This window comes from Mesoplodon mirus (genome assembly GCF_964341445.2).
Source record: "Mesoplodon mirus genome assembly, chromosome: 15".
NCBI classification, from domain to species: Eukaryota; Metazoa; Chordata; class Mammalia; order Artiodactyla; family Ziphiidae; genus Mesoplodon; species Mesoplodon mirus.
Window position 1 is genome coordinate 23,524,453 of NC_138991.1, and position 26,411 is coordinate 23,550,863.

At 45.0% G+C, this 26,411-nt stretch overlaps 2 protein-coding genes across 2 annotated transcripts in view; one reads left to right on the plus strand and one right to left on the minus strand.

Moving 5' to 3' along the window:
* Positions 1-24,422, minus strand: part of PHF20 (PHD finger protein 20) — a 135,775-nt gene extending 111,353 nt beyond the window's left edge. The window contains exons 1-4 of the mRNA XM_082645833.1: positions 24,356-24,422; positions 21,718-22,204; positions 3,409-3,524; positions 2,179-2,215 (exon numbers count right to left, since the gene is read on the minus strand). Coding sequence (XP_082501959.1) covers positions 2,179-2,215; positions 3,409-3,491 — 120 coding nt within the window. The 5' untranslated portion in view covers positions 3,492-3,524; positions 21,718-22,204; positions 24,356-24,422. The remainder of the gene's footprint in view (positions 1-2,178; positions 2,216-3,408; positions 3,525-21,717; positions 22,205-24,355) is intronic.
* On the plus strand, positions 9,418-9,979 carry LOC309816938 (single-stranded DNA-binding protein, mitochondrial). Its single transcript, XM_082644772.1, has one exon. It carries the CDS (start codon positions 9,489-9,491, stop codon positions 9,933-9,935), a length of 447 nt encoding a protein of 148 aa, XP_082500898.1. The 5' UTR covers positions 9,418-9,488; the 3' UTR covers positions 9,936-9,979.
* Positions 24,423-26,411: the final 1,989 nt, after the last annotated feature.

The following is a 26,411-nucleotide window of genomic DNA, read 5'->3' on the forward strand; positions in this document are numbered from 1 at the left end:
CACTGCTCCATTAAAACAATTCTCGTCAAGGTCATCCACAACCTTGATGTAACCAAGTCAACAGTCACTCAATCCTCATTTTACGTGAACTACCAGCATCACAAGATGGAAGTGATTACTCACTGCTTCTTGAAACACCTTTTCCACTTGTCCTCTAGAGCAGGGGTCACGTCCCCCCCACCCCTCCCCCGCCCCGTTACCGTCCGCAGCCTGTTAGGAACCAGGCTGCACAGCAGGAGGTGAGTGGCGGACTGGCGAGCGAAGCTTTATCTGCCGCTCCCCATTGCTCCCATTACCACCTGAGCCATCACCCCCTCCCCAACCAGGGTCTGTAGAAAAACTGTCTGCCACGAAACCGGTCCCTGGTGCCAAAAAGGTTGGGGACCGCTGCTCTAGACACCCCCATGGATTTCCTCCTGCCTCAATGGTCACTCCTTCCCAGTTTCTTTTGCTGGTTCCTCTTCATCTGCTAACATCTTGACACTGGAAGGAACCAGGGCTCAATCCTCCTTTTTATCTGTATTGACTCCCTAAATCAGCACTGTCCAATGGAACCTTCTCAGTGGAAATTTTCTATGTCTCCTTTCTCCAATACGGTAGCCACTAGCCACTGAGCGCTGGAAATGTGCCTAGGGTGACTAAGGAACTGAATTAATTTTATGTAAATAGCTACTTGTGGCTAGTGGCTACTTTTTTGGACAGTGCAGCCCTAGAAAGCTCATCCAGTCTCATGGCCTTAAATGCCATATACTTACAAAAGAAACATCTGATAAAGAACTGTTATCCAAAGTATACGAAGAACTCTTAAAACTCAACAATAAGAATACAACCAACAAAAAAATAAAAGCAACAACCAACCAGTTAAAAGATGGACAAAAGACCTTAACAGACACCTCACCAAAGAAATATACAGATGGCAAATAAGTATATGAAAATATATTCGACATATTTCAATAGAGAATCGCAAATTCAAATAACAATGAGATACTACTATATACCTTTTTTTTTTTTTTTTTTTTTGCGGTATGCAGGCCTCTCACTGTTGTGGCCTCTCCCGTTGCGGAGCACAGGCTCTGGACGCGCAGGCTCAGCGGTCATGGCTCACGGGCCCAGCCGCTCCACGGCATGTGGCATCCTCCCGGACCGGGGCACGAACCCATGTCCCCTGCATCGGCAGGCGGACTCTCAACCACTGCGCCACCAGGGAAGCCCTATACACCTATTTTAATGGCCAAAACCCAAAACACTGACAACACCAAATACTGTCAAGGATGTGGAACAATATGAACTCTCATTCCTAGGCGGTAGAAATGTCAAATGGTACAGCCACTTTGAAAGACAATTTGGTAGTTTCTTGCAGAATTAAACATATTCTTACCATATGATCCAGTAATCACACTCTTTAGTATTTACCCAAATGAGTCGAAAAGTTATGTCCACATAGAAACTTGCACACAGGACCCCCCTGGTGGTGCAGTGGTTAAGAATCCACCTGCCAATGCCGGGGGCACAGGTTTGAGCCCTGGTCCGGGAAGATCCCACATGCCGCGGAGCAACTAAGCCCATGCACCACAACTAATGAGCCTGCACTCTAGAGCCCGCGAGCCACAACTACTGAGCCCACACGCCTAGAGCCCATGCTCCACAACAAGAGAAGCCACCGCAATGAGAAGCCCACACACCGCAATGAAGAGTAGCCTCTCCACAACTAGAGAAAGCCCGCATGTAGCAATGAAGACCCAACGCAGCCAAAAATAAATAAATAAATAAGAAATTAGGATGAATATGTCATATCAATATGGGTAAATCACAAAAACATGAAATATAGAAGAGAAACAAACAATGAGACCACTTATAGGAATTTTAAAAAAATACCCAAAGAGGGGCTTTCCTGGTGGCGCAGTGGTTGAGAGTCCGCCTGCCGATGCAGGGAACATGGGTTCATGCCCCGGTCCGGGAGGATCCCACATGCCACGGAGCAGCTGGGCCCGTGAGCCATGGCCGCTGAGCCTGCGCGTCTGGAGCCAGTGCTCCGCAACGGGAGAGGCCACAACAGTGAGAGGCCCGTGTACCACAAAAAACAAAAACAAAAATACCCAAAGTGATGCAAACTAGTATTATTTATGGATACATACAGTAAAAATGTAAAACATGGAGAGAAAGGACAGAACTAACTACAGGATGCTCGTTGCCGCTAAGGAATGCAAGAGGGGAATTCAATTGGGAAGGGTATAAAAGGTACTTCCATTATACCAGAAACATTTTATGTCCTTTATTTTTTAAAATATAAGTAAAATAGAAGTGTTAATATTCAGCAATTCCAAGTGATAAGTACACAGATTATTTTATAGTTAGCTGTACTTTTAAACTTTTTCTATATTTTATTTTTTCCCCCAAATTTAAAAACAATTCTTTCTCTTGATTAAGCTGCCTTAAAAAAATACTGAGGGAAACCAAAGGGAAATAATTATAGAAATACAAACAGCCTAAAAACAACTAGGTATTCAAAGTGTCTCTAATTTTTATATCAAATCTCCCAGCCCCAAAAGGCAGCAGAGACACTTTCTACCCCAGGCATTTCCCCTGCTTCCCTTCCCGTCTTCTCTTCCTACACCCCAGGAGCTGGTCAGCCTATTTTGAGATAACCCTCAAGAGCACTACACTGCACTCTTCCTTATGAAAATTCACAGAAAGGTTTGAGTTCTGAAACTCCCACTTTCACCTTAAACATTAACAAGTGACTAAATTCTAGGGTATCCCCAACAACAACCATCATTTTACAGTTTATAAGGCCTTTTCCAACATATCCTATTATTTGATTCTCAGAAAAAAGTCTGTGAGGTCAATATTACTAGTACCCACATTTACAGAGGAAGCTGATGCTCAAAGTGGTTAATTACCAGCCAGAGGTCACAAGTCAATGACAAATTTGGGACTACAACCTCTCAGCCTCTGAATCTAATCATCCCTAAAATGTGATGACTGAGTTTCAACTGTACAACAACACACCCAGAAAACAGAAGTTGTTCACGACACACAAGCTGTTCCAATCTAACCCCTTTTCTTCATTCTTCTATCCCTGATCTTTCAGACAGGCAGCCAAGAGCAAGAGAGCTGCCACTATTAATCTTCCCTTCCCTGCAGCCACTCCTGCTTCTTCTTCCCATAACTCCTTCAGATGAACAGGCAGAGAAGGGAAACAAATATAACAGGATGGTCCCCTTGACACAGGGATCCTGGCACCAAAGACAAAGGACATTCCACAGCTCTAGACTTAAGTCTCCTTCCACCTTCCAAGAGTCAGGGAGCAGGAAAACACTACAGAAAAGCCCAGGCTACCCCTCTTTATCAGTGCTGGCAAAAGTCCTTTACTGAAGGGATTTAATTAACAGAAAAATGTAAAAGTACCAGTTTTTTAATCGGTCCCGGGCTTCCAACTGGGCTCCCACTTCAAAGCTGATTCCTCGTCTGTTAGGTGGATGCTTTGTCATTTTCAGTCATCAACGGGGGCTGCCTTTATTCTCCTGAAAAAGCCAATTAAAATTTATGAAACTTAGGCAAAGTCTGCCCAGAGTGGAGTAACACTCACTACACAGAAAAGACAAACAGGCATTATTCAAAACACAAAGCTCCAGGAAACCCTGTCAGCGCCCTCCTTTACTCCTGCCCTCATCCTAACACAGGTGTGTCCTCCACTGTTCCTCCTTCTCTATTATGCAGCATCCTGTAGTCTCTGGAACTGTAAGGAGACCCTCCCTCAACACTGCTTACCAAGAATTCACCTATAAGGGGCACCTCTCAGAACACCAAAAAAACAATCACTCTCAGAACTAAATTTAATCATTTGCTGAAGTATGCAACAAATACCTGCTGAGAGATGATTTAGGAAAACAGTCGTCAAGGCCAAAAGAGACGCAGTTCCTGGCCTCATAAAGCCTCCAGTCTACCGGGGGAAAACAAAAATGTAGCCAGTAAACAGACAAATGACTTAACTGCAAGCTGTAACTGCTATGAATTTTAAGTGCTACAAAGGAAGCGAACAAAATCTGAATGCTTTTTTCTGGCCCTACTTTTGGAAGGCTAGACAAGAAAGATCTATTTATTCATTCTTTGATCTATTTATATATTTTTTGATTTATTTATATTTCTACCCATTCTTGAGTACATTCTGACAATTTATTGATATATTTTCCCAATTCTTTATCGAGCCTTTTGGTACTGGAATTGGTGGTCATTTTCTATATGAGTAAAATTTATCTTTAGGGGCTAGTGGTGGTTCTGATGGAGATGTAGCCACTCTGAGTTCTTGGGGCACTTGAGCAGGCGACCTCCATAGAGCAAGGCTATCCCTGAGTAAATTCTCTCCCACTGAACTTAGGAACCCAACAGCCTGCACTGCCAGGGCAGTATCTGCCTCATACCAGGAGGGCAATCTTTGCAATGGATGAATGAGGAATAATCACAAAAGTGGCACCTCATGGGAATTCCCTGGCCATCCAGTTGTTAGGACTCAGAGCTTTCTTTCACTGCCCTGGGCCCGGGTTCAAATGAAGATCCCACAAGCCGTGCAGTGTGGCCAAAAAAATTAAAAATGGAAAAAAAAAAAAGTGGGTCCTCACATCTAATGTGTAATACCATCACATTTTCTTGCAATATATTACATGAAAAACCAGGATGTAAAATTACACCCCTTTGAGCTCAAATAAAAATTCATGTGCATTTAAAAAAAAAACACAGGAAGAAAAAAAGAAGTTTGTAAGTGATCTTTTCCTCTTAAACAGTTTCCTAAGCTTATTGTTTTTCATAACGGAAATTTTCCATAAGAAAAAATATATGTAATGTAAAGGATGAGCTATCCATTACATTAAACAACTCATTCTGAAGGGGTGATATTGGACAACGCACAAAGCAAATCAGACCAATAAAGGAATGGTTAACAGTTGTAACTAAGGAATCTGAAACCTAATAAACTGAAAAGCTACGTCAAATAAGAGTATTTGGATTATATGGACCCTAGCAAAGGGAGAGTGAGATGTTTGACTGGCTATACTTCACACTCTCCAGGAAAATGAGATATGAATCTGATGTAAGTAAATCCAATCAGTAGAAGAGTCTTCACTTTGACTTAGGAGCAACACCGCCTCAAATTATCTTTTTATTTTTGACTTCATGTATACCAAGTAATAGTCTCGCCTCTCAGATTATATGAAAAGGTGAAGCCAGACAAGAATAAAGACAGAGTGGCACTGAAAACTCACCAGAGTGGGGCTACCCTGGTGGCGCAGTGGTTAGGAACCCGCCTGCCAATGCAGGGGACGCAGGTTAGAGCCCTGGTCCGGAAAGATCCCACATGCTGCGGAGCAACTAAGCCCATGCACCACAACTACTGAGCCCCCGTGCCACAACTACTGAAGCCCGTGCACCTAGAGCCCGTGCTCCACAACAAGAGAAGCCACCGCAATGAGAAGCCTGTGCACTGCAAGAAGAGTAGCCCCTGCTCGCCACAACTAGAGAAAAGCCTGCGTGAAGCAACGAAGACCCAATGCAGCCAAAAATAAATAAATATATATATATTTTTTTAATTCAAAAAAAAAAAAGAAAACTCACCAGAGCAGCTAGTATTTATCAGACTTCATGCAGGGAGACAGCTCCCTTTTACAGATGTCATGTAATATAGTGTAATGTAATAGGATTAAATGCTTGGCCTTTAATACTCAGCCCCACCCTTTATTAGCTGAATGAATTTGGGTAAATTACTTAACCCCTCTGAATTTGTTTCCCCTCCCTAAAATGGGGATGGTGATAATAGTACCTATTTCCAGGCAGTGGGTGTGAAAACTAAATGAGATAATCCATTTAAGGAACACTGGCACAAAGTAAGGACTATACAGTTTGTAGCTACTAATAATTCTATTATCACAAATGAAGAAATTAGGTTTAAAGAATTGGGCTAAGGTTCAGGTGCTAAGTGACCAGCCCCAGAACAAAAGCCCAGGTCTGCTTGATTTCTGAATTAATTCTTTTACCACACAACTTCCCTAGGATTGCCTTCCATTAAAGTACAGGAGTGTGGTAACAAGACAGTGAATGAAAATGAGCAAATTATTCTTAATGGCTCAAGAAAACCAATTCCTCCTGAGGCTGAATTGTCGAAGGTCTTCCTTATCATGAACTGAAACCTGTTTCACTGTAACTCTGACCCACGTATTTTATTTATTTGTTTGATTGTTTTGTTTGTTTGTTTATGGCTGCTTTGTGTGGTGAGTGGGGGCTACTCTTCCTTGCGGTGCGTGGGCTTCTCACTGCGGTGGCTTCTTCTTCTTGTTGCAGAGCATGTTAGGCACATGGACTTCAGTAGTTTTGGGACGCAGGCTCAGTAGTTGTGGCATGCTGGCTCCAGAGCGCAGGCTCGGTAGCTGTGGTGCACAGGCTTAGTTGCTCCGCGGCATGTGGGATCTTCCCGGACCAGGGATCGAACCCGCATCCCCTGCATTGACAGGCGGATGCTTAACCACTGCCACCAGGGAAGTCCCTGAGCCACTTATCTGAAGCTTCACTCCCTGTTATCACACAGAACAAGACTAAGGACTAATCTGGCTTTTATGACCCATGCCCAAATCTTCCCTCCACTCCTCTGGGGATAGCAGAGTTTGTTTTTAAATTTCACATTAATTCATTCAACAAACCATTAGTGAGCACTGTCAGTAAGGCACTGTGCTGGAAATCAGGAATCAGAAATCCAACTCAGTTGCAGCTCCAGTCCACCCAGGAAGACAAACACAAATATGAGAAGAGATGAACGAACTCTAACAAAGGGCAAGGTGAGGGACAATCACCGCAAAGTCTCAATTTAATTTGGCAAATCTACTAAAGAATAAAGAAGAGTTCAAGACAAAAGCAGGAATTAAAAAGATTACATAAGAAGTATGTTTTTACTCCTAACATTTAGGGCTATTTTTTAATTTATGTTACTTATTTATTTTTGGCTGCATTGGGTCTTCGTTGCTTCCCATTTAGTTTTAAACACAAATTTTTCTCAAGAGGCGAGAGGGCTAAGATTCTGTAGCTTTTAACTTACCCATTCTTCAGGGCCTTAGTTTTTTTCTACCAAAAAGCTCTAGCTTCCAGAATAGGAAAAGGAAATATGTTTAGTAAGGACATCCAGAAAAACTATGAGAAAAAATCTGATGCAATCTGTATTCACAAATGATTCCACTTAAAGACCTTGGCAGGACTTCAAACTACTCCTTTACATTCAAATTTCTCTACAGGGAATTCCCTGGTGGTCCAGTGGTTAGGACTCCACATTTCCACTGCATGGGGCATGGGTTCGATCCCTGTAGGGAACTAAGATCCCACAAGCCATGGAGCATGGCAAAAAAAAAATTTTTTTTTTTATACAAGTTTTCCTACAATGTGAGCTCACTGCTACACAGGAGACAGAGAGCCCAGTTTATTTCCTTAAATACAGCAGTTGCAGTCAATGCCCCTGTATCAATGACAATGAAAACTTTAAAGGTACACTGTGTAATACAGTTTAAAGGGCACTTTCACAAACAACAAACTGGGAGAAAATAACTGCAACACATATGACCAAAGGGCTAACTTCCTTTATTAACAAAGAGTGCATACAAACCAAGAACGAAAAAAGTTAAACAACTCACTTATGGGAAAAGCGTATGGGCTTCCCTGGTGGCGCTGTTAAGAATCCTCCTGCCAATGCAGGGGACACAGGTTCGATCCCTGGTCCAGGAATATCCCACATGCCATGGAGGAACTGAGCCTGTGCACCACAACTACTGAGCCAGTGCTCTAGAGCCCACAAGCCACAACTACTGAGCCCGCGTGCTACAACTACTGAAGCCTGCGCACCTAGAGCCTGTGCTCCACAACAAGAGTAGCCGTCACAATGAGAAGCCTGCGCACCACTACGAAGAGTAGCCCCCACTTGCCGCAACTAGAGAAAGCCCACGTGCAGCAATGAAGACACAATGCAGCCAAAAATAAATAAATAAATTTATTATTATTTTTTTAAATGAGCAAAGTATAAGAACTGGCAGGTTCCCAGGGAAGGGGGAGGTTTGGGGGGGGGAGCGGGGAATAATATAAAGGTCTAATAAGCATGTGATATTATATTATCCACATAACCTCACCCTAAATTAAAGGAAATGCAAATCAAAATAACAATTTTTCAATTCTCAGACTAAAAATTTCAAGGTAAAATACCCAGTGTCTTCAGGGATGAGGAAAAAAAGATGCTTATACACTGTTGGTAGAAGCATAAATTGGAAAATCTTTTCTAGAGGCAACTTGGCGCTATCTACAAAAATGCAAATACCTGCAACCCAGCAGTCCCCACTGCCAGTAACTTATCCGACAGATACATCCCCCAAAGTCTGCCAAGTTACCTGTAAGGAAGAACAATATAGTTTCGTAATTTCTGCAGCTAAAATGTCCATCAAAAAAGAGGGCTAGTTAAATGAATTATGGCCACCTATACAATGGAATGTTGTACATCTATTAAAAGGAAAAATGGCTGGGCTTCTCTGGTGGTGCAGTGGTTAAGAATCCGGCTGCCAATGCAGGGGTCACGGGTTCGAGCCCTGGTCTGGGAAGATCCCACATGCCACAGAGCAACTAGGCCCGTGTGCCACAACTACTGAGCCTGAGCTCTAGAGCCCGTGAGCCACAACTACTGAAACCCATGTGCCTAGAGAGTCCATGCTCTGCAACAAGAGAAGCCACCGCAATAAGAAGCCTGCGCACCACAATGAAAGACTAGCCCCTGCTCGCCGCAACTAGAGAAAGCCTGCGCACAGCAACGAAGACCCAACACAGACAAAAATAAATTAATTAATTAAATTTTTTTTAAAATGGCAATCTGTAGATGCTGATGTGGAGCCACCTACAAGATACACTGTCAAATAAAACAGGCATGGTGGGGCTTCCCTGGTGGCACAGTGGTTGAGAGTACGCCTGCCGATGCAGGAGACACGGGTTCGCACCCCGGTCCAGGAAGATCCCACATGCCACGGAGCGGCTGGGCCCGTGAGCCATGGCCGCTGAGCCTGCGCGTCCGGAGCCTGTGCTCCGCAATGGGAGAGGCCACAACAGTGAGAGGCCCGCGTACCACAAAAAAAACAACAAAAAACAAAAAACAGGCATGGTGTAGAGGCCCGTGTCTGGTATTATCTCTTTAATGCAAACAGACAGATCTATTATAGTATATGCATTAAATTATTTCTTGGAAGGAAGAAAATAACTGTTTTAAGTAGTTCCCTTAATGAAAGGAATAGAGCATGAAAATTTAACTTCTCATTCTTTACCCTTCTGTGTTGTTAGAATTTTTTAACCTTAAGAATGTACTTCTGGGACTTCCCTGGTGGCTTAGTGGTTAAGAATCTGCCTGCCGCCTGCCTGGAAGCTGTCGGAACCTGAGCGTCAGGAAAAGGTTAAAGATTAGATTGTAAGAAAAGGAAATAGAAGCCATGTTTCGAAGACCTGTAGTGCAGGTCCTTCATCAGTTTGTAAGACATGAGTCTGAAATAGCTGGCAGTTTGGTTCTCGAAAGATCTCTGAATCGTGTGCAGTTACTTGGTCGAGTAGGTCAGGACCCTGTCATGAGACAGGTAGAAGGAAAAAACCCAGTCACAATATTTTCTCTAGCAACAAATGAGATGTGGCGATCAGGGGAAAATGAAACACACCAAATGGGTGATGTCAGTCAAAAGACAACGTGGCACAGAATTTCAGTATTCCGACCAGGCCTGAGAGATGTGGCATATCAGTATGTGAAAAAGGGGTCTCGAATTTATGTGGAAGGGAAAGTAGACTATGGTGAATATATGGATAAAAATAATGTGAGACGACAAGCAACAACAATTATAGCTGATAACATTATATTTCTGAGTGACCAGACGAAAGACAAGGCATAGAATGGACGATGCTTCTTTGGCCATTGTTTGCATTGAGTATGTATTACCTTCATAAGAAGAAGAAGAAGTAAATAAAGCTCTTTACATTTTGGGGGGAAAAAAAAAAAAAAAAAAAAAGAATCTGCCTGCCAATGCGAGGGACACGGGTTCAAGCCCTGGTCCAGGAAGATCCCACATGCCGCAGAGAAACTAAGCCCGTGCACCACAACTACTGAACCTGCGCTCTAGAGACCACACGCCACAACTACTGAAGCCCACACACCTAGAGCCTGTGCTCCACAACAAAAAGAAGCCACCACAATGAGAAGCCCACTCACCGCAACTAGAGAAAGCCCACGCGCAGCAACGAAGACCCAATGCAGCCATAAATAAATAAATAAATAAATAAATAAAATACATTAAAAAAAAGAATGTACTTCTTTGTTTTTACTTTAATTGTGAGCAGGGATTATCTAGTTGGTAAGATTTTAATTTTGAATTACGTCTTTGTATTTCTTCATATTTAAAAAAAATAGATTATTTAAATATGTAAAAGGCCTTCATCCTTACACTATTTTCTGGACCTACACAACTGCCAAATGATGTAGTTAGGACTAAATGTGACATTCCCATTGTACAGAAAGGAAACGAGGTGCAGAGGGGCTTTCAAGGTCCTCCAAGGCAGGAGACATGTCTCTTATCACAGGTAACAGGATTTTTCCAGAGGTAGATAAACCACTTCTTGAAGGCCCTTCCTCTTTCCCTTACCAAAGTCCATGCTATGCTTATACTCATGCCTTTAGACATAAACATAGTTTGAATACAGGAAGATGAAGCAATTGGGTGCTTTTCAAATGTTGTGAAAGAATTATTACACCATTATATAGCAAGCAGAAATATTTAATCTTTCAGAAAGGACAACACCTAAGAATGGCCCAGCTGTGAGAAAACTGGAACACTTGAACCACTGCCTGAGGCCCTGACCATGGCCATCATTTTATACCTCAATCTGGAAAAAAGGAACAAGCTGTAAAACTGCTTCTACACTTGGAGCCAGTAATTTCAATCAGAAGGATACAGTCCAGGATAAAAATAAATCATTTGTGAAAACAAGAAAAAAACAATAGCTCTTGGGCTTCCCTGGTGGCGCAGTGGTTGAGAATCTGCCTGCTGATGCAGGGGACACGGGTTCGAGCCCTGGTCTGGGAAGATCCCACATGCCGCGGAGCAACTAGGCCCGTGAGCCACAACTACCGAGCCTGCGTATCTGGAGCCTGTGCTCCGCAACGAGAGAGGCCGCGATAGTGAGTGGCCCCCGCTTGCCACAACTAGAGAAAGCCCTGGCACAGAAATGAAGACCCAACACAGTAAAAATAAATATAAATAAATTAATAAACTCCTACCCCCAACATCTTCTTTAAAAAAAAAAATTGTCAGATTACAGAATTATTTAAGGTTAAGCTACATTAAAAAAAAAATAGCTCTTTACATACAATGCTGGGGAAGCTAGATATAACTTACATGTTTAATACTAAGAGAGGGACTTCCCTGGTGGCACAGTGGTTAAGAATCAGCCTGCCAACGCAGGGGACACAGGTTCAATCCCTGGTCCGGGAAGATCCCACGTGCTGCGGAGCAACTAAGCCCATGTGCCACAACTACTGAGCCTGCGCTCTAGAGCCCACGAGCCACAACTATTGAGCCCGCGTGCCTAGAGCCCATGCTCCACAACAACAGTAGCTACCACAATGAGAAGCCCATGCACTACAGTGAAGAGTAGCCCCCACTCGCCACAACTGGAGAAAGCCCGCACGCAGCAACGAAGACCCAACACAACCAAAAAATAAATAAAATTTTAAAAAATATTTAAAATAATAAGAGAATATTTAAATAAAACCTAACGTAGTAGGACTACACTTTAAGTTCCATTAGGGAAAGGAATGACAGATACTCAACAGATGCCTAATAAATGAAATAAAGAATGTTACTCAGCTACTAACCACCAGAAACTACAGAACAGGCTTTACAATAATCTAATAGTGCTTACACCAGGCTTGAAATTCAACCTCCATTAAAGGGTGATGGTGCCTTTCAAACTGAGGGACACTGCAAGTGAAAGACCAGCTAAATCTTTATGCCTCAGGCTTCCCTGGTGGCACAGTGGTTAAGAATCCTCCTGCCAATGCAGGGAACAAGGGTTCAAACCCTGGTCCGGGAAGATCTCACATGCCGCGGAGCAACTAAGCCCGTGCGCCACGACTACTAAGCCTGCACTCTAGAGCCCACGAGCCACAACTACTGAAGCCCATGCGCCTGGAGACCGTGCTCCACAACAAGAGAAGCCATCGCAATGAGAAGCCCGCACACCGCAACGAAGAGTAGCCCCTGCTTGCCGCAGCTAGAGAACACGACTAGAGAAAGCCCGCGCGCAGCAACAAAGACCCAACGCAGCCAAAAGTAAATAAATAAAAAATTTTTTTTAAATGTCTAAAAAAAACATCTTTATGCCTCCTTCATTCAATAAATATTTACTGAGTGCCTGCTATGTGCCAGGTGCTGGAGATAGATGCTGGGAGGATGAGACACCCCTGGCCCCGTTCTCTAGCGGGGAAGGCAGGAACATGATAAACACAAAATACAAATAAGATCATTTCTGGGAGGCTAAGTTCTGTGGGGGAAAACCCAACAAAACGATGTGAGCCAGTGACACGGCAGGACCACCTTAGATAAGGCTGTTAGAAAGAACTCTGAGGAGCTGAGGTCTGAGCAGAGATCTAAATGACAAGGCAAGGAGCTTCCCCGGTGGCACAGTGGTTAAGAATCCGCCTGCCAATGCAGGGGCCACAGGTTCGATCCCTGGTCCGGGAAGATCCCACATGCCTCAGAGCAACTAAGCCCATGAGACACAACTACCGAGCCTGCACTCTAGAGCCCACGAGCCACAACTACTGAAGCCGGCGCGCCTACAGGCCGTGGAAGCCACCACAATGAGAAGCCTGCACACCGTAACCAAGAGTACTCCCCGCTCGCTGCAACTAGAGAAAGCCCATGAAGACCCAATGCAGCCATAAATAAATAAGCAAATAAATAAATAAATAAATCTAGCTTTAAAATAAATGAATACATGACAAGGAGACCACCATGTGAAGATCCAGAGGAAGAGAATTCTAGGTAGAGAGCAAGTCCTAGAGGCAAGGTGACTCAGGAAGGAATGAGCTCCCCTCCCCACACAGCCCTGAGCCTAGGAGGTGGAGATGCTCCCTGCAGCCCTCACCACTGTTACAGAAAAGCATAAACAATATCAGCAGGTCCAGTGACACCTACGTCTCACAGGAGGAAGCTTCCAAGGGGACTCTGCCAAAGTTCTGTCTTGAAGGAAGGCCAGGGAGTACTTAGGGATGGGAGCAGACAGGTTTCAGACTCAGATTCTGACGAATTCTGGCTCCACTCATTGCTGGCTAAGTGAAGATGAGAAAAATCACTGAGCCTCCCTTTGTTTGCCCATCTATAAAAGCAGATTAATAACCCCTACGTCCTGGGATTCTGAGGATAAGCAAGCTAATGGATGTCAAGTGCTTAGCACAGTACACACTAAATATTCAATATTGGTGATAAAATGGCTGTGTGATAGTAGCAGCACTAGCAAAAAGGACATCAGACACAAAGGACTACAGTCAATATCATTATGCAATACTACCAAATAGTATCCAACACAATGAACATAAAAGAGCACATCTTTAGTCCTAGGGAAGTGACAAGTTGGTTCAAGTAGGAGCAAGGGCCCCTCCATCACTATCCTCTCCTCAACAACACAGAAAGAAGACTGGGTCTAAAGCCAACCATTACCACTCCTTCCAGCCCTTGCCCAAGTCACACTAAAAGAGCTGAATTAGCCTCTTTCACTTGAGAGGGTAAGGAAGGAAACAAAGGGAAGAGGGGAGGAAAGTAAGGAGGCAGGAAGAAAGAAAAAGGCCCCCCCAAAAAATTCCCTTACCCTCTTCCCAGATACTTGAAATACTTTCTCTAAGAGCCAACCTTTTCCTTCCACAATTAAAATTCAGACAGACAGCAAACACAGGTTCATTCCGAATTACTGAGAATGAATTGGTTAAATCAGTGGATCTTCCCAGAAACAATGGAAAGGGCCTAGTGCCCAGGCTTGACTCCAGAATATATTTGCTAAATAACCTTTGGCACATTACTCAACTTCACTGAGCTAATCATCTTATCCTCACAAGTTCCTTCTCCTTTTCTTCCCATCACAGTTTAAGACTCCAAGACTGGCCAATGTGCCAAGCTAGAAACATGGGCATCACCCTTGCATCTCACTCTCAGTCACCATTTTGTCACACCTACTTCTAGGTTTCTCCCATTGCCCAGTGGTTGCCCAGTTCAGGTTCCCATCAGTTCTAATCCGGTTACTGCAACAACTCTCAAAGGAGCTCAAAACCTCCAACCACACCCTCCCCAGATCCAAAACAATATTGTCTTACAGACTGACTTCTGAGTGCTTATGTTACGACATACAGTATTCTAAGTGCTTTACATATACATCGTCTCATTTAGCATCTACCTCATAGGTTTGTAATGAGGATTACTATTACTCCTGTTTCAGAGGTGCAAAAGTAAGGTTCAGAAAGTAAGCTGCCCAAATGACAAAGCTACCAAGTATTGTGACAAGGAGCTGAACTCAGGTAATCTGACTAGCCAACTACTGCACTGTGGCTACTCTTCATCAGTGCTGCTACAGTAATATTTCTAAAGCACAAATCTGATCATAAGACTCCTCTGTTTAAAACACTTCAGGTTATATGTCAATTATATCTCAAATGAAGAAAAAAAAAAAAAAAGCTCAGTAGTTCCCCTACAGAACAGACTTCAAACTACTAGTGCAGATCAAGGCCATCAGTGAGCTAGCCATTATGACCAAACCAAACCGGGGCTTGTTAGAAACGGGAGCTTACAAGGAGAGGAGCAGACAAGCTCTGCAGAGGGCCAGCGGCATATGGTGGTTATGAGCCAGAACTCCGAAATGAGACTGCCTGGGTTTGGACCCCAGCTCCACCATTTTCCAGATAACCTTGCACAAGTCATTTCCTTTCTGAGCCTCAGGCTCCTTATCTGTAAAATGGGGATAGTACCAATACCTACTTCATACCTTCATACAGGTGCTGTGAAGATAAAAATTACTTAGCACAGGGCTTCCCTGGTGGTGCAGTGGTTGGGAGTCCGCCTGCCAATGCAGGGGACGTGGGTTTGTGTCACGGTCCGGGAGGATCCCACATGCCACGGAGCGGCTGGGCCCGTGAGCCATGGCCGCTGAGCCTGCGCGTCCAGAGCCTGTGCTCCGCAACGGGAGAAGCCACAACAGTGAGAGGCCCGCGTACCGCAAAAAAAAAAAAAAAAAAAAAATTACTTAGCACAGAGCCTAGCACACAATAAGCTCTCATGCCGCCCACACACCAAGACTCCTTGCAATGCTGCTTCCTCTGCCTGGCCCTTCAGACTGGGCTCAGCCATCAGCACCTCGCCAAGGGCGCCGGGCCAGGGCCCACTCCATTATTCGCCCATGGCAGCTTTGCCTGCCATCTGGACCACAATCCAGCACCCTACATTGAAATTGCCTGTTTCTGAGCCTCTCTCTCCTCAGGCATTTAACTCCTCATACGCATCCCCAGCAACTAACAAGCAGCACCCTTACTTGGCAGTCAGATGCTTGTTAAATGAGATAACCTCAGCTTCCTCTGTCAAAAAAGGAAGAAAGATAGGAAAGAGACCTGTATCACCCACCTTAAGGGACAGGGATTCAAGGAGACAATCATATGGAGGCTCTTTGAAAAGTGCTATCCACAGGTAAATGTAGGAACTGTTATCACTCCATGGGGGAAGGGGGAGGAAGGCAAAGCACAGGGAACGAGTTCGCCCCTGAAGACAGACCACAATTCCACCCCTGGAGTCTAAGAAAAGCTGTACTCGGTTTTCAGTCACAGGGAGGGCTCCAGTCTATAAATGGTGGAAGGCAGCTCTGGAGCGGGTTTGTGTGGGTTCCTTTTAGGGAAGGGAATCTTTTTTTAAATATACCTGACTAAACTGTTCTTACAGGATTCCTTAATTGAGGCATCACTATATTACAAAGGAAAATAATTTGGAGATAGAGTCAATACCCCATGGGACCTCCAAAGACATTTTCCTAAATTACAACTGATTCACTGCCCATGGGGCTTTAAAGATAAATAAAAATTATTTAAGTCAATTAATTACCTTATCTTTAAGTATTAACTTTTGTTCCTGGTCTTTATTATTAACACCAGAAAGTGGCTAACTTTTACTGAGTTTTCACCACAGGCTAAATCCTTGACAAATATCTCATTCCCAACAATGCAGAGAAGTTGGCAGTATTATCCCATTTTACAGAGGAGGGAAAGGAGGCTTAGAGCAAATAACTTGCCGATGGTCACCTGGCTAGGAGGAAGAGCTGGGAGTTGAGAAGCAGGACCTCCTCCAAAACCCACTGTATTTATACTGCATTTAAAAGTAAGGCCTTTGAGGGAATTCCCTGGCAGTCCAGTGGATAGGGGGCCCCGGGTTTGATCCCTGGTCCGGGAACTAAGATCCCGCAAGATGCAGCCAAAAAAATTAGAAAATTGAAAAACATAAGGCCTTTGAACAACAAGGTCCTACTGCATAGCACAAAGAACTATATTCAGTATTCTATGATAAACCATAATGGAAAAGAATATTAAAAAAAAGAATGTATATATATATATATATATACATGTATAGGGGGCTTCCCTGGTGGCACAGTGGTTGAGAGTCCGCCTGCCGATGCAGGGGACACGGGTTCGTGCCCCGGTCCGGGAGGATCCCACATGCCGCGGAGCAGCTAGGCCCGTGAGCCATGGCCGCTGGGCCTGCGCATCTGGAGCCTGTGCTCCGCAACGGGAGAGGCCGCAACAGTGAGAGGCCCACATACCGCATAAAATAAATAAATAAATAAAAATATACATATGTATAACTGAATCACTGCTGTACAGCAGAAATTAACACCACATTGTAAATCAACTATACTTCAAGTATAAAAAAACCACAATTAACATAGGGGATTTTACAAACATTTTGTAAGAGGAATAAAACAAAATAATGGTAACATATACTCAACTCTTCACAGCTCACCAAGTTTTAATAATCTTATAAATTAGATTTTCTTCTTCCCATTCTACAGATTAGGAAATGGAGAGAAAAGGGTAACATTTACTGATACTTACAGTGATAGATGTGAGGTAGTTATGATGATACTTGAGAAAGAAAACAGAGGTCCAGATATGTTAGAAACTTGCCATGCTGGAAGTCTGCCTCCAACGTCTGTGCTACAGGGAGGGTCCCAAGACGTTTAAGCCCCATGCCCAAGTGACATGTAGCCCCAACAGAGTGGCAGATGCTAGAATGCAAACTCGGGCATTCTGCCTCCAAATTCTGGTCCTTCACCACTACATACCACGCAGCCTGGATATGAAAGGTGGCCTCTTAAACTATCTTGCCTTTCTGAATTGTAGATGTATAATTCTCATATAGGTCACAGCATGACTGCTGTCCTACTCAACAAAGCACTTTGGACAGCATTCACCACTCCATGAGACTTAGAGACTGTCAAGCAGACCAAACCAGCCACGCACCGGGGCCTCAAGAAGGGGAGAAATGCAGCCTCAGCTGGGAGAGTTTGGCTTTTACAATTAAGAGATGTTTACATGGTCAGGAACAGAATCTGAGATGAGGTGGCAAGGCCACCTCTTCTCCCAACAGTGCCTCAGTCCTGCGTTCCAGGCTGCCCTGTTTGATATTGTGACTAATGTGACTTATTCAAACATTGAGGGAGAAAGGTAAGGCAGCTGTAGAGAGGAGGATGTAAGGGCACCAGGCTTGCAGGCAAAGCAACCTGGGTCATTAGCCAAATGACCTTGGACAAATAAATTACTTAATCTCAGTTTTCCTGTCTATTAGATGAAGATAATGGATAAATTGTAAAGATTCAATAAGACCTAATAGAGTGCTCCAAACAATGCTAACTAAAATGCCCACATTTCCAGGCTAGGGTTCCACAAAATCCCAGCACCTGGATAAGCAAGGAAGGCACGTCAATCCATCTAGCCATGTGCCCTTTCCACAGGAAAAAGAGACCTCTTGAAAATCAGGTCTCTACTAGGACAAGATGAGACCTCTTACATCATCTAAGATGCCTGGGAGTCAGTCTTTAAAATCTTAGGATTATGTTCCTGACAAGAGAAAAGCTCTTACCAAATAAAACCATCATTTAAAATCCTTTCCCAGGCCCCTCCTCTTCTTCCTTCCCCTAAGTCCACTGATTCAGGAACCGCCACCCTTTCATACAACTGCCCTATTTATGTTTGGTGACTCATACCCAGCTGCTAAAATTTTACAGGATTTCTACAAGCTCACCTCTTCCATTATTTGGCCAAACAAAGCAAAGGACAGTTGATACCTAGCACAAGATCTAGTAAAGTTGTCACAGCATTATTACAAATCAAGGTTTCAATTTTCAACAAGTTACCCCAAAGTTAATCAACAACCTGTAAAGGTCAGTTGCTGAGATGAATAAGACAGGGACAGCACCCTCCCTCTCCAAGCTTACAATCTAACCAAGGAGGCTCTGACTAAACACACATTTTGGTTTAAAGTATGTTTATCAAAAAAAAAAAAAAGAACGTTTATCAAGAAACATGTAAACATCCCATCACTTCCTAGAAAGATGAGGAAGGGGGATTAGGTTATATACATCTTTGATCCCTGATTTCCAGGCAACATCAGCAGCTGCCCTTGAGAATAATCAGGTGCTCTCAAAGAATTGTTAGCTTTACTCACTGATTAAGTTATTTAAAATTTAAATTTCTTATCATTGTCCTTAGCAACTTCTTGTCAGGTTTTGTGGCTGAGTGTGTTCCTAGAAGGAAGAGCATTTAGAAGTAATTTTTAAATGAAGTTTGGGGGGCTTCCCTGGTGGCGCAGTGGTTAAGAATCCGCCTGCCGGGGCTTCCCTGGTGGTGCAGTGGTTGAGAGTCCGCCTGCCGATGCAGGGGACACGGGTTCATGCTCCAGTCCGGGAAGATCCCACCTGCCGCGGAGTGGCTGGCCCCGTGAGGCATGGCCGCTGAGCCTGCACGTCCGGAGCCTGTGCTCCGCAACGGGAGAGGCCATAACAGTGAGAGGCCCGCATACCGCCAAAAAAAAAAAGAATCCGCCTGCCAATGCACGGGACACGGGTTCGAGCCCTGGTCCGGGAAGATCCCACATGCTGCAGAGCAACTGGGCCCGCGCGCCACAACTACTGAGCCGGTGCTCTAGAGCCCGCGAGCCACAAATACTGAAGCCCGCATGCCTAGAGCCTGTGCTCCGCAGCAAGAGAAGCCATGAGAAGCACACACGCCGCAGGGAAGAGTAGCCCCCGCTCGCCGCAACTAGAGAAAGCCCACGCGCAGCAACGAAAACCCAATGCAGCCAAAAATAAATAAATAAAATAAATAAATTTGTTTAAAAAAAAATGAAGTTTGAACTTAGGATACACTTTCAAATTTGATAGGGTGTTTAAGCACCTTTAAAATCCAGGATGAAGAACCAGCTAGCTGATTTCCTTGAGACCTTGAGAGAAGATGGCTAAAAGCATTACATTCATTTTCCCCAAACTCCAGCAAAAGGCAAACTACCTGCTTCATTTTTAAATTTCATTGTACCTACTCTGCTAATTCAAAGCAAAAAAGAAAGCTGGGGTGAGGAGGAGGGAAAAACATTTTTAAAATACACATCAGATAAGAGAACTTCCAAATAAACAAAATTGCATGTCAACTACAGACTCCCTCTTAGTGATTCAGGGAAGTAGCTAACATTGAATGGAGAATTCAAGGAAGACTTCTTTGAGAAGCTTAGACAGTTTTGAATAAAATAAAGCATGGAAATGGCAGAGGACACGGAAGCAGAAGAATGCTGAAGCTGGGTGTGAAGACAAGGTGGCTGCCTCGGCTAGAAAAGAGGCAGTGGCAGAAGTGACTCGGACATGCAAATGATTGGCAGCATGCCCAAAAGAGCACGTGAAGGAAATCAGATCTGCTACAAACTCCCACAGACACTGGCTTTCTAAGCAAGGCACGAACAAAGGCTCAGAGCAGGGTAGACCTTGGAGATAATCAGCCCCTCACTTTACAAATGGGGAGAATGAGGTCCAGTAGTATTAAGTAACTTGCCTGAGGTCTCATAGTGAGTGGAAGAGCTGGGACTAGAGCCAAATCCAGATCAAATCCGTTACTGAAGAGGATCTATCTGACACTCATGTGAGGGATGGGGGGGAAGGGAGAGGACCAGGACACAAAATAGTCTAGTCATTCAGGTTTGCCCTGATTAGGGCCCAGAATAGGATCATGCTGGGAAAAGTCCACGACAGGTGATAGCCAGGGAAATAGGTACAGATGACCTAAGACACTTAGAAAGGAAAAACCCACTAAGACTTAAAAATAGATGTGAATACAAAAGGAGAGAGAGCATCATAAGCCATGATTCCCACCAAAGAATAATGTCACATTCACACCAGCATTCACCTTTGTGAAGCTCCATACAGAGACAAGTCAGTAGCTTCCATTCAGGGTCCAGGCACCTGCGTCTCCCAGGCCCATTTCCAGGACCTAGAAGGACTCCTTGGAAATTCCCATACCTGTGACCCTGTTGACTTGGGAGTATCTCAGAATCACTACCCATGGTAGGGTAATAGATGAGGAACCAGAGAGGCAAGCTGGCTGATTACTACATGGGATTTACTAGAATGATTTTATGTCAAGAGTTATGTTTACCTTCAATCAAGAAATAGTTAAGCATTTATTTATTTATTTATTTATTTATTACATAAATTTGTTTGTTTTTGGCTGCGTTGGGTCTTCATTGTTGCGCACGGGCTTCCTCTAGTTGCAGCGAGCAGGGGCTACTTTTCGTTGCAGTGCGCAGGCTTCTCATTGCAGTGGCTTCTCTTGATGCAGAGCACGGGCTCTAGGACGCGGGCTTCAGTAGTTGTGGCGTGTGGGCTCAGTAGTTGTGGCACGCAGGTTCAGTAGTTGTGGCACACAGGCTGAGTTGCTCCACGGCATGTGGGATCTTCCCAGACCAGGGCTCGAACCCATGTCCCCTGCATTGGCAGGCAGATTCTTAACCACTGCGCCACCAGGGAAGTCCCAAGAAATAATTAAGCATTTAAATTTGACAAAATACATAGGAATCAAACTCCTGGAGAAGTTCCAGCCATGATTTTAAAAGTTTAATGCTAGAGTAACTACAAATGAATATAAATAGTAGTCCTCCAAAGGGGACTTGTACAAACTCTAAGGAGTGTGCGTCTAGATAAAGAGAGAATGGAAAATAATGTCCCAGCTTAAAGCTAACCACCACCTTCCTATTTTCAAAGAGAAATCTTTAACTTTGTGCACAGAACCTAACTACTTAAAGTGTAGTTCAGAAATATTAATATCACCTGGGAATGAGAAAAGAATATACTCAGGCCCCACCCTAAACCACTGGATTAGAATCAGCATTTTAACAAGACACTCCCCACCCCAGGTGATTTATTTGCACATTCAAGTTTGAGCAGCACTGGTGCAGAATACTTTAAGGGTGGACTATATATAGCACTACACAGACAAAGTACCAAACAGGCAAATAAGAGACAAAGTACCTGCTCACTTTCTGTATACCATATTTTATTAGGTACTGCTCAGACAGACCTCCAATGTTTTTTAATGAATTTGGTACTTACTAATGACCACATGATATAAATGTGGGATCCATTTCACTTCCTGAAATAACACAGCTCTAGCGTTTTCATGCACATGAAATTTAAAACAGCTTAGTTGTTCTGAAAATACAATAATGATTTATTTTATTCAAGTTCCAACACTGAGTTCAGAGCACTTCACCACAAGCCCCATTAATTCCTACAGGTTCCTGGGAGTATCATTAAATCCCCCAGCATCCCTAAGAAGCAGGTGCTTGGCAAACATCCAATCTTCAAATGAGATTCAGAAGGACGTGGTCCTGAAAATGCAGTATTTTTCTGCCTTGTCCTGCCAGGGTAGCTTCTCGGGCTCAAACTCTCTCCCGCACTGAGGCCTCATACAGCTGCACACTCAAGTACTTCCCGAAAGGGAGAAAGGTCAGAGGTGTCATTATCCCATAAGCACTTGAGATTCCAGCTGTGGAGAAATTAATCTGGTTCGCTCCCGCTGAGAAGCCCTGAGTAAGATCTGGAAAGACAGAGGGAAATACAAAAGAAAGAACCTACTGAGAGGCTCTTAGGAGAGGAGAGGTCTCAGACATTTGCAGATTTTAAGGAGGGGGTTGGGGGCAAGGCTTGGCAGATAAGTGAGAGGATTACAGGGAGAGGTAAATACCCATCTCCCTCTTCTTCCCCAGGAACAACAACAACAAAAAAAAGAGTGACCAACAGATTTCTCCAAATGACCTCCTTTCTTGATAAAAGGAAGAAAAAAGCCAATGTAGGGAGGAAGCGTATGAGTTGGAAGCAAGACTAAAGAATCTCTTGAGGGTTTTTTGGTTTTGTTTTTTTCCAACGAAGGGAAATAAAGCAAAGGAGAAAACAGTACCCATGTAGCCAGAATCTTATAGGAAGCAAACCACCAGGAGGATTAAGAGCCCTGTGAATAACCAAAGAAATGCAAGGGGATTCCTTTCCAGTTTAAATCCAGCGCTGGGGAGTCAGGCAGCCCTGGACTTGAAGCCACTTCCAGAGCAAGGGGAGGAAATGGGAAAATCTTTACAGCCACCAATAAGCAGAGCAGTGTCCAAAGAAAGAAAGAAACCAGAAAAATGCCAGGGGATAGGGCGAGCCAAGAGAAAAGAGCTCCTGTTAGCAGAAAAGTAAAAGATAAAGTAGACATATGGGAGACAACATGCAGGCAACCCCTTTAGGATGGGCGGGGAGATCCTCCCCTAGGGGGAGGGGACTTCAGGAGGTAAGACTAGGAAGTGTGCACAGAAAAAAGGCTACAGAAGCAGAGAAAGTGTGGTGCTGAAGGTATTTATTCACCAGAGGAAGGAAGAGGAAATAGGTGCACTGCCCTGACAGGGAGAGCACCTAAAGGGAAATGGGGTTCCAAAGAGGGAAAGAAGCTGAGGAAAGAAAATATCTTGGATGGCAGAAAAGCTCAAGAACCTTGGACCATCGTATGGAAATGAACGAACTCAGAAAAAAGGTGCGCCGTCCCAGATTTAACAAGCACCAGGAAGGTTGCTGCACCCTAAGAGTTGTGTAACCAAAAGTAGTTCATGCTGTACATGTGGAGGGCACAGGAAACAAATACACTTTCAGATATGAAAAGTCTCCCCCAGGAAATAAGGTGGTCGGATTTAGAGAACTCATGAAAAACGGTGCAACCCCAAGAATAGAGTGACTGGAAAAAGTAGTGAATTCCCTTGTGTAAATACAAATATGTATCCTAAAATTTCAGGATTTGGATCTCATTTTCGGTAGACTCTGGAAATGAGGTGCACTCCCAGATTTTGAAAGAGCAGGGAAAGGAAGCGGCCCCTAAATTAAGAAATTCCGGAAAGCACGTTGCCAGATTTGGGGCCTGGAAAAGGGAATTCTTCCTCGATTTTGTGCGAATATAAGTACCCCCAAAACTTTGGTTATTGGACCCCAGAATTAAGACTCGCTAATGGGAAGAACCCAAAAATTTGAAAGGGGATGCTTACTCAGACTGGAGGCTCGAAAAGGGAGTGTCCTCCCAGTTTGGGGGTCGTGGGTCAAGGGATACATCCTCAGTTGGGCAGGCTTTGGAAATTTAGATAACATCCCAGGGCTGGAGCTTAAGAAAGGGGGTGCACCGACCACATTTTCTAAAAACTATAGAGAAAGGGGACACTCCCATAGTCTGGTGCTTGAGAAAGGGGTGTGCTCCCCAGAATAGGATAAAAGAGTCAATAAAAGAAAACGCGTTCCCAAAGCACAAGGCAACGGCAGGGGTTGCTGGTGGAGCTCTCGAGGGCCACACAGCTCAGGCTCCGGCCCTAGCGCTTACACCCCACCCCCAACACGGCCCGCTCCGCGCCCCGGGCCCCGCACCCCGCGGCCCAGCCCCCTCGGGAGCCGCTGATTGGCCGCAGCCACCGTCACTCCTGCGGGCAGCCCTAGGGATTGGGAGCCGCCCGCACGCCCGCCACGCTCTCAGCAGCGGTCCCCGGGCCTCCCTCCCGGCTGGGCGAGCCGGGCCAGGCGGGGAGCGGGGCCGGGTAGGAGACCGGAGCAGCGGTGGCGTCCGTCACCGTTCCCGCCCGCATGGCGCGCGCGCGACGCGGACCGGGCCCGGCCCGACCTGACCCGACCCTGCCCCAGCCAGCCGGCTTCACCTCGCCGCGCCTTGCCGCGAGCTCACCTCACAGCCCCGCTCCGGCTGCTCCGCTCCGGGTCCAACCGACTGAAGGACTCTGCGTGCTGCGCACCACGTGACCCCGGGGACGCGCCCAGCGTATCCCCCGCCCCCCCCCCACACGCACCATCGACTCCACCGAGTGACGCAGCGCCTCAGCTGCCCCGCCCTCGGCCCCGCCCCACCCGATCACCGTGGCGACGGCTCGGGCGGGACACGCCCACTGCCCTGACGCGCGGGAACAGGCCTTCTCCCGGGTCCGGAGCACGAAGTCCCCTCTCACTCGTATCCACTATGATCACACGAAGGCCAGGACTGGACACTGTCCATCACCTGTTAATTTTGCCTCCTGAATGCATCTCGAAGCCTCCTACTTCTCTCCATCCTGCTGCCAGCACTCCAGTTTAGTCCACCATCACCTCTCTCCTAGATGATGGTTGTCCTCTCCATACAATTACTCTTTCCCTTTCCAATCCATTCACACTCACACAGCGGGAGCCTTTCAAAACGAAACTATATTCACAGCCATCCCCTGCTCAAAGCCCGTTGCCCACTGTTCTTCAGATTAAGATCTAAATCTTCACTGTGAGCCAGGCTCTTCGGAGTCTGTACCTAACTTTCCTCTCTCACATTGGCACGCATTCAGCTCCCCCACATTCTCAGTTCTCAGCATCTTTCAAGTCCTCAAACAAGCCAGGTTCCTTTCCGCCTCAGGGCCTTTGCACTCATCCCCCCCACTCCGCTTCACTGCATTAGCTCCTAGGAAAGGATTCCAATTGCTGGTGTGGAGAGGAGCAGTATTCTGCCTCAGGGGACCAGGTCAGAGTTGCAGCCACCCCCCAAGGGTCTGAGATGTTTTCCCAGTGGGACTTGGGAAGTTCCAAAGAGGAATGCTTAACATTTGTTATTTAGGAAGGCAATAATGACTTTTACTTTAGAAAAACAGGGCAGCTAGATTGCACTTTTTAAATGTAAATGTAATCATGTCACTGCCCTGCTTAGAACCACCAATCTCTCCATCACATCCTCCACCCTTGCTATTTCTCTGGCCACATTGACTTGCTATCATTTCTATGGTTCTCTCCAAGCTCTGTCCAGGCACTGGGCCATTGACTAGGCTGTTGCTTTTTTGCAAAACTAACCCTTTAACAGGTTTCAGTTTGTCATCTCCTCGGTGAGGTCCTCTTTGACTACATTAGCTAGAAAGTGCTCCCCTTGATCTCCTGCCTCGTACAGGGCAATTGCTCTCTACCTTATCACTGTTCATTCTCATCAGAGCACTTAACATACTTTGTAATTATTTAATTTGTTTGTTCTCTTGGTTTTATTTGTCTTTTCCCCCCAAATTAGAGTTAGGAACTATCTTCTATCTACTGAATTGTCAGAATCTGACAAATAGTAGATGCTCATTATGTATCTGTGGAAGGAATGAAAGGAAAGAGAATATTTGGGGAAAAAAATGATAATTGAAAATAATGAGTAGATTCTTCTTTAATGACCTGGCTCCATAGGAGTGGTCTTTTCAAATCTGGACTGGAGGCTGAAGAGAGGATTTCCTGAGCTGATGTAGTCAGGGCAGAGGGAGGTGCTTAGGGAGAGCTTCTAGGAAACCAGGGACAAAAGGTTCAGCTGTACACACTTTGACAACACATATGCAAAAGTTGTAACCATACAGAGAAGATTAGTGTGGCCCCTGCCCAAGGATAACATGCAAATTAGTGAAGTGTTCCATATATATATATTTTGGGGGGGGGTTGTTTTTTTTTTTTTTTTTTTTGCAGTACGTGGGCCTCTCACTGTTGTGGCCTCTCCCGTTGCGGAGCACAGGCTCCGGACGCTCAGGCTAAGCGGCCATGGCTCACGGGGCCAGCAGCTCCGCGGCATGTGGGATCTTCCCAGACCGGGGCACGAACCCGTGTCCCCTGCATCAGCAGGCGGACTCTCAACCACTGCGCCACCAGGGAAGCCCGAAGTGTTCCATATTTAAAAAAAAAATAAAAACACCTTCTGGAATTTGAGGACCAAAAGTACCTACATGAACTCGGATAAGGGCTCAGATACA

Excerpts from the sequence above, each read along its gene's own strand:
- LOC309816938 (XM_082644772.1), top strand. The coding sequence starts at position 9,489 with ATGTTTCGAAGACCTGTAGTGCAGGTCCTTCATCAGTTTGTAAGACAT.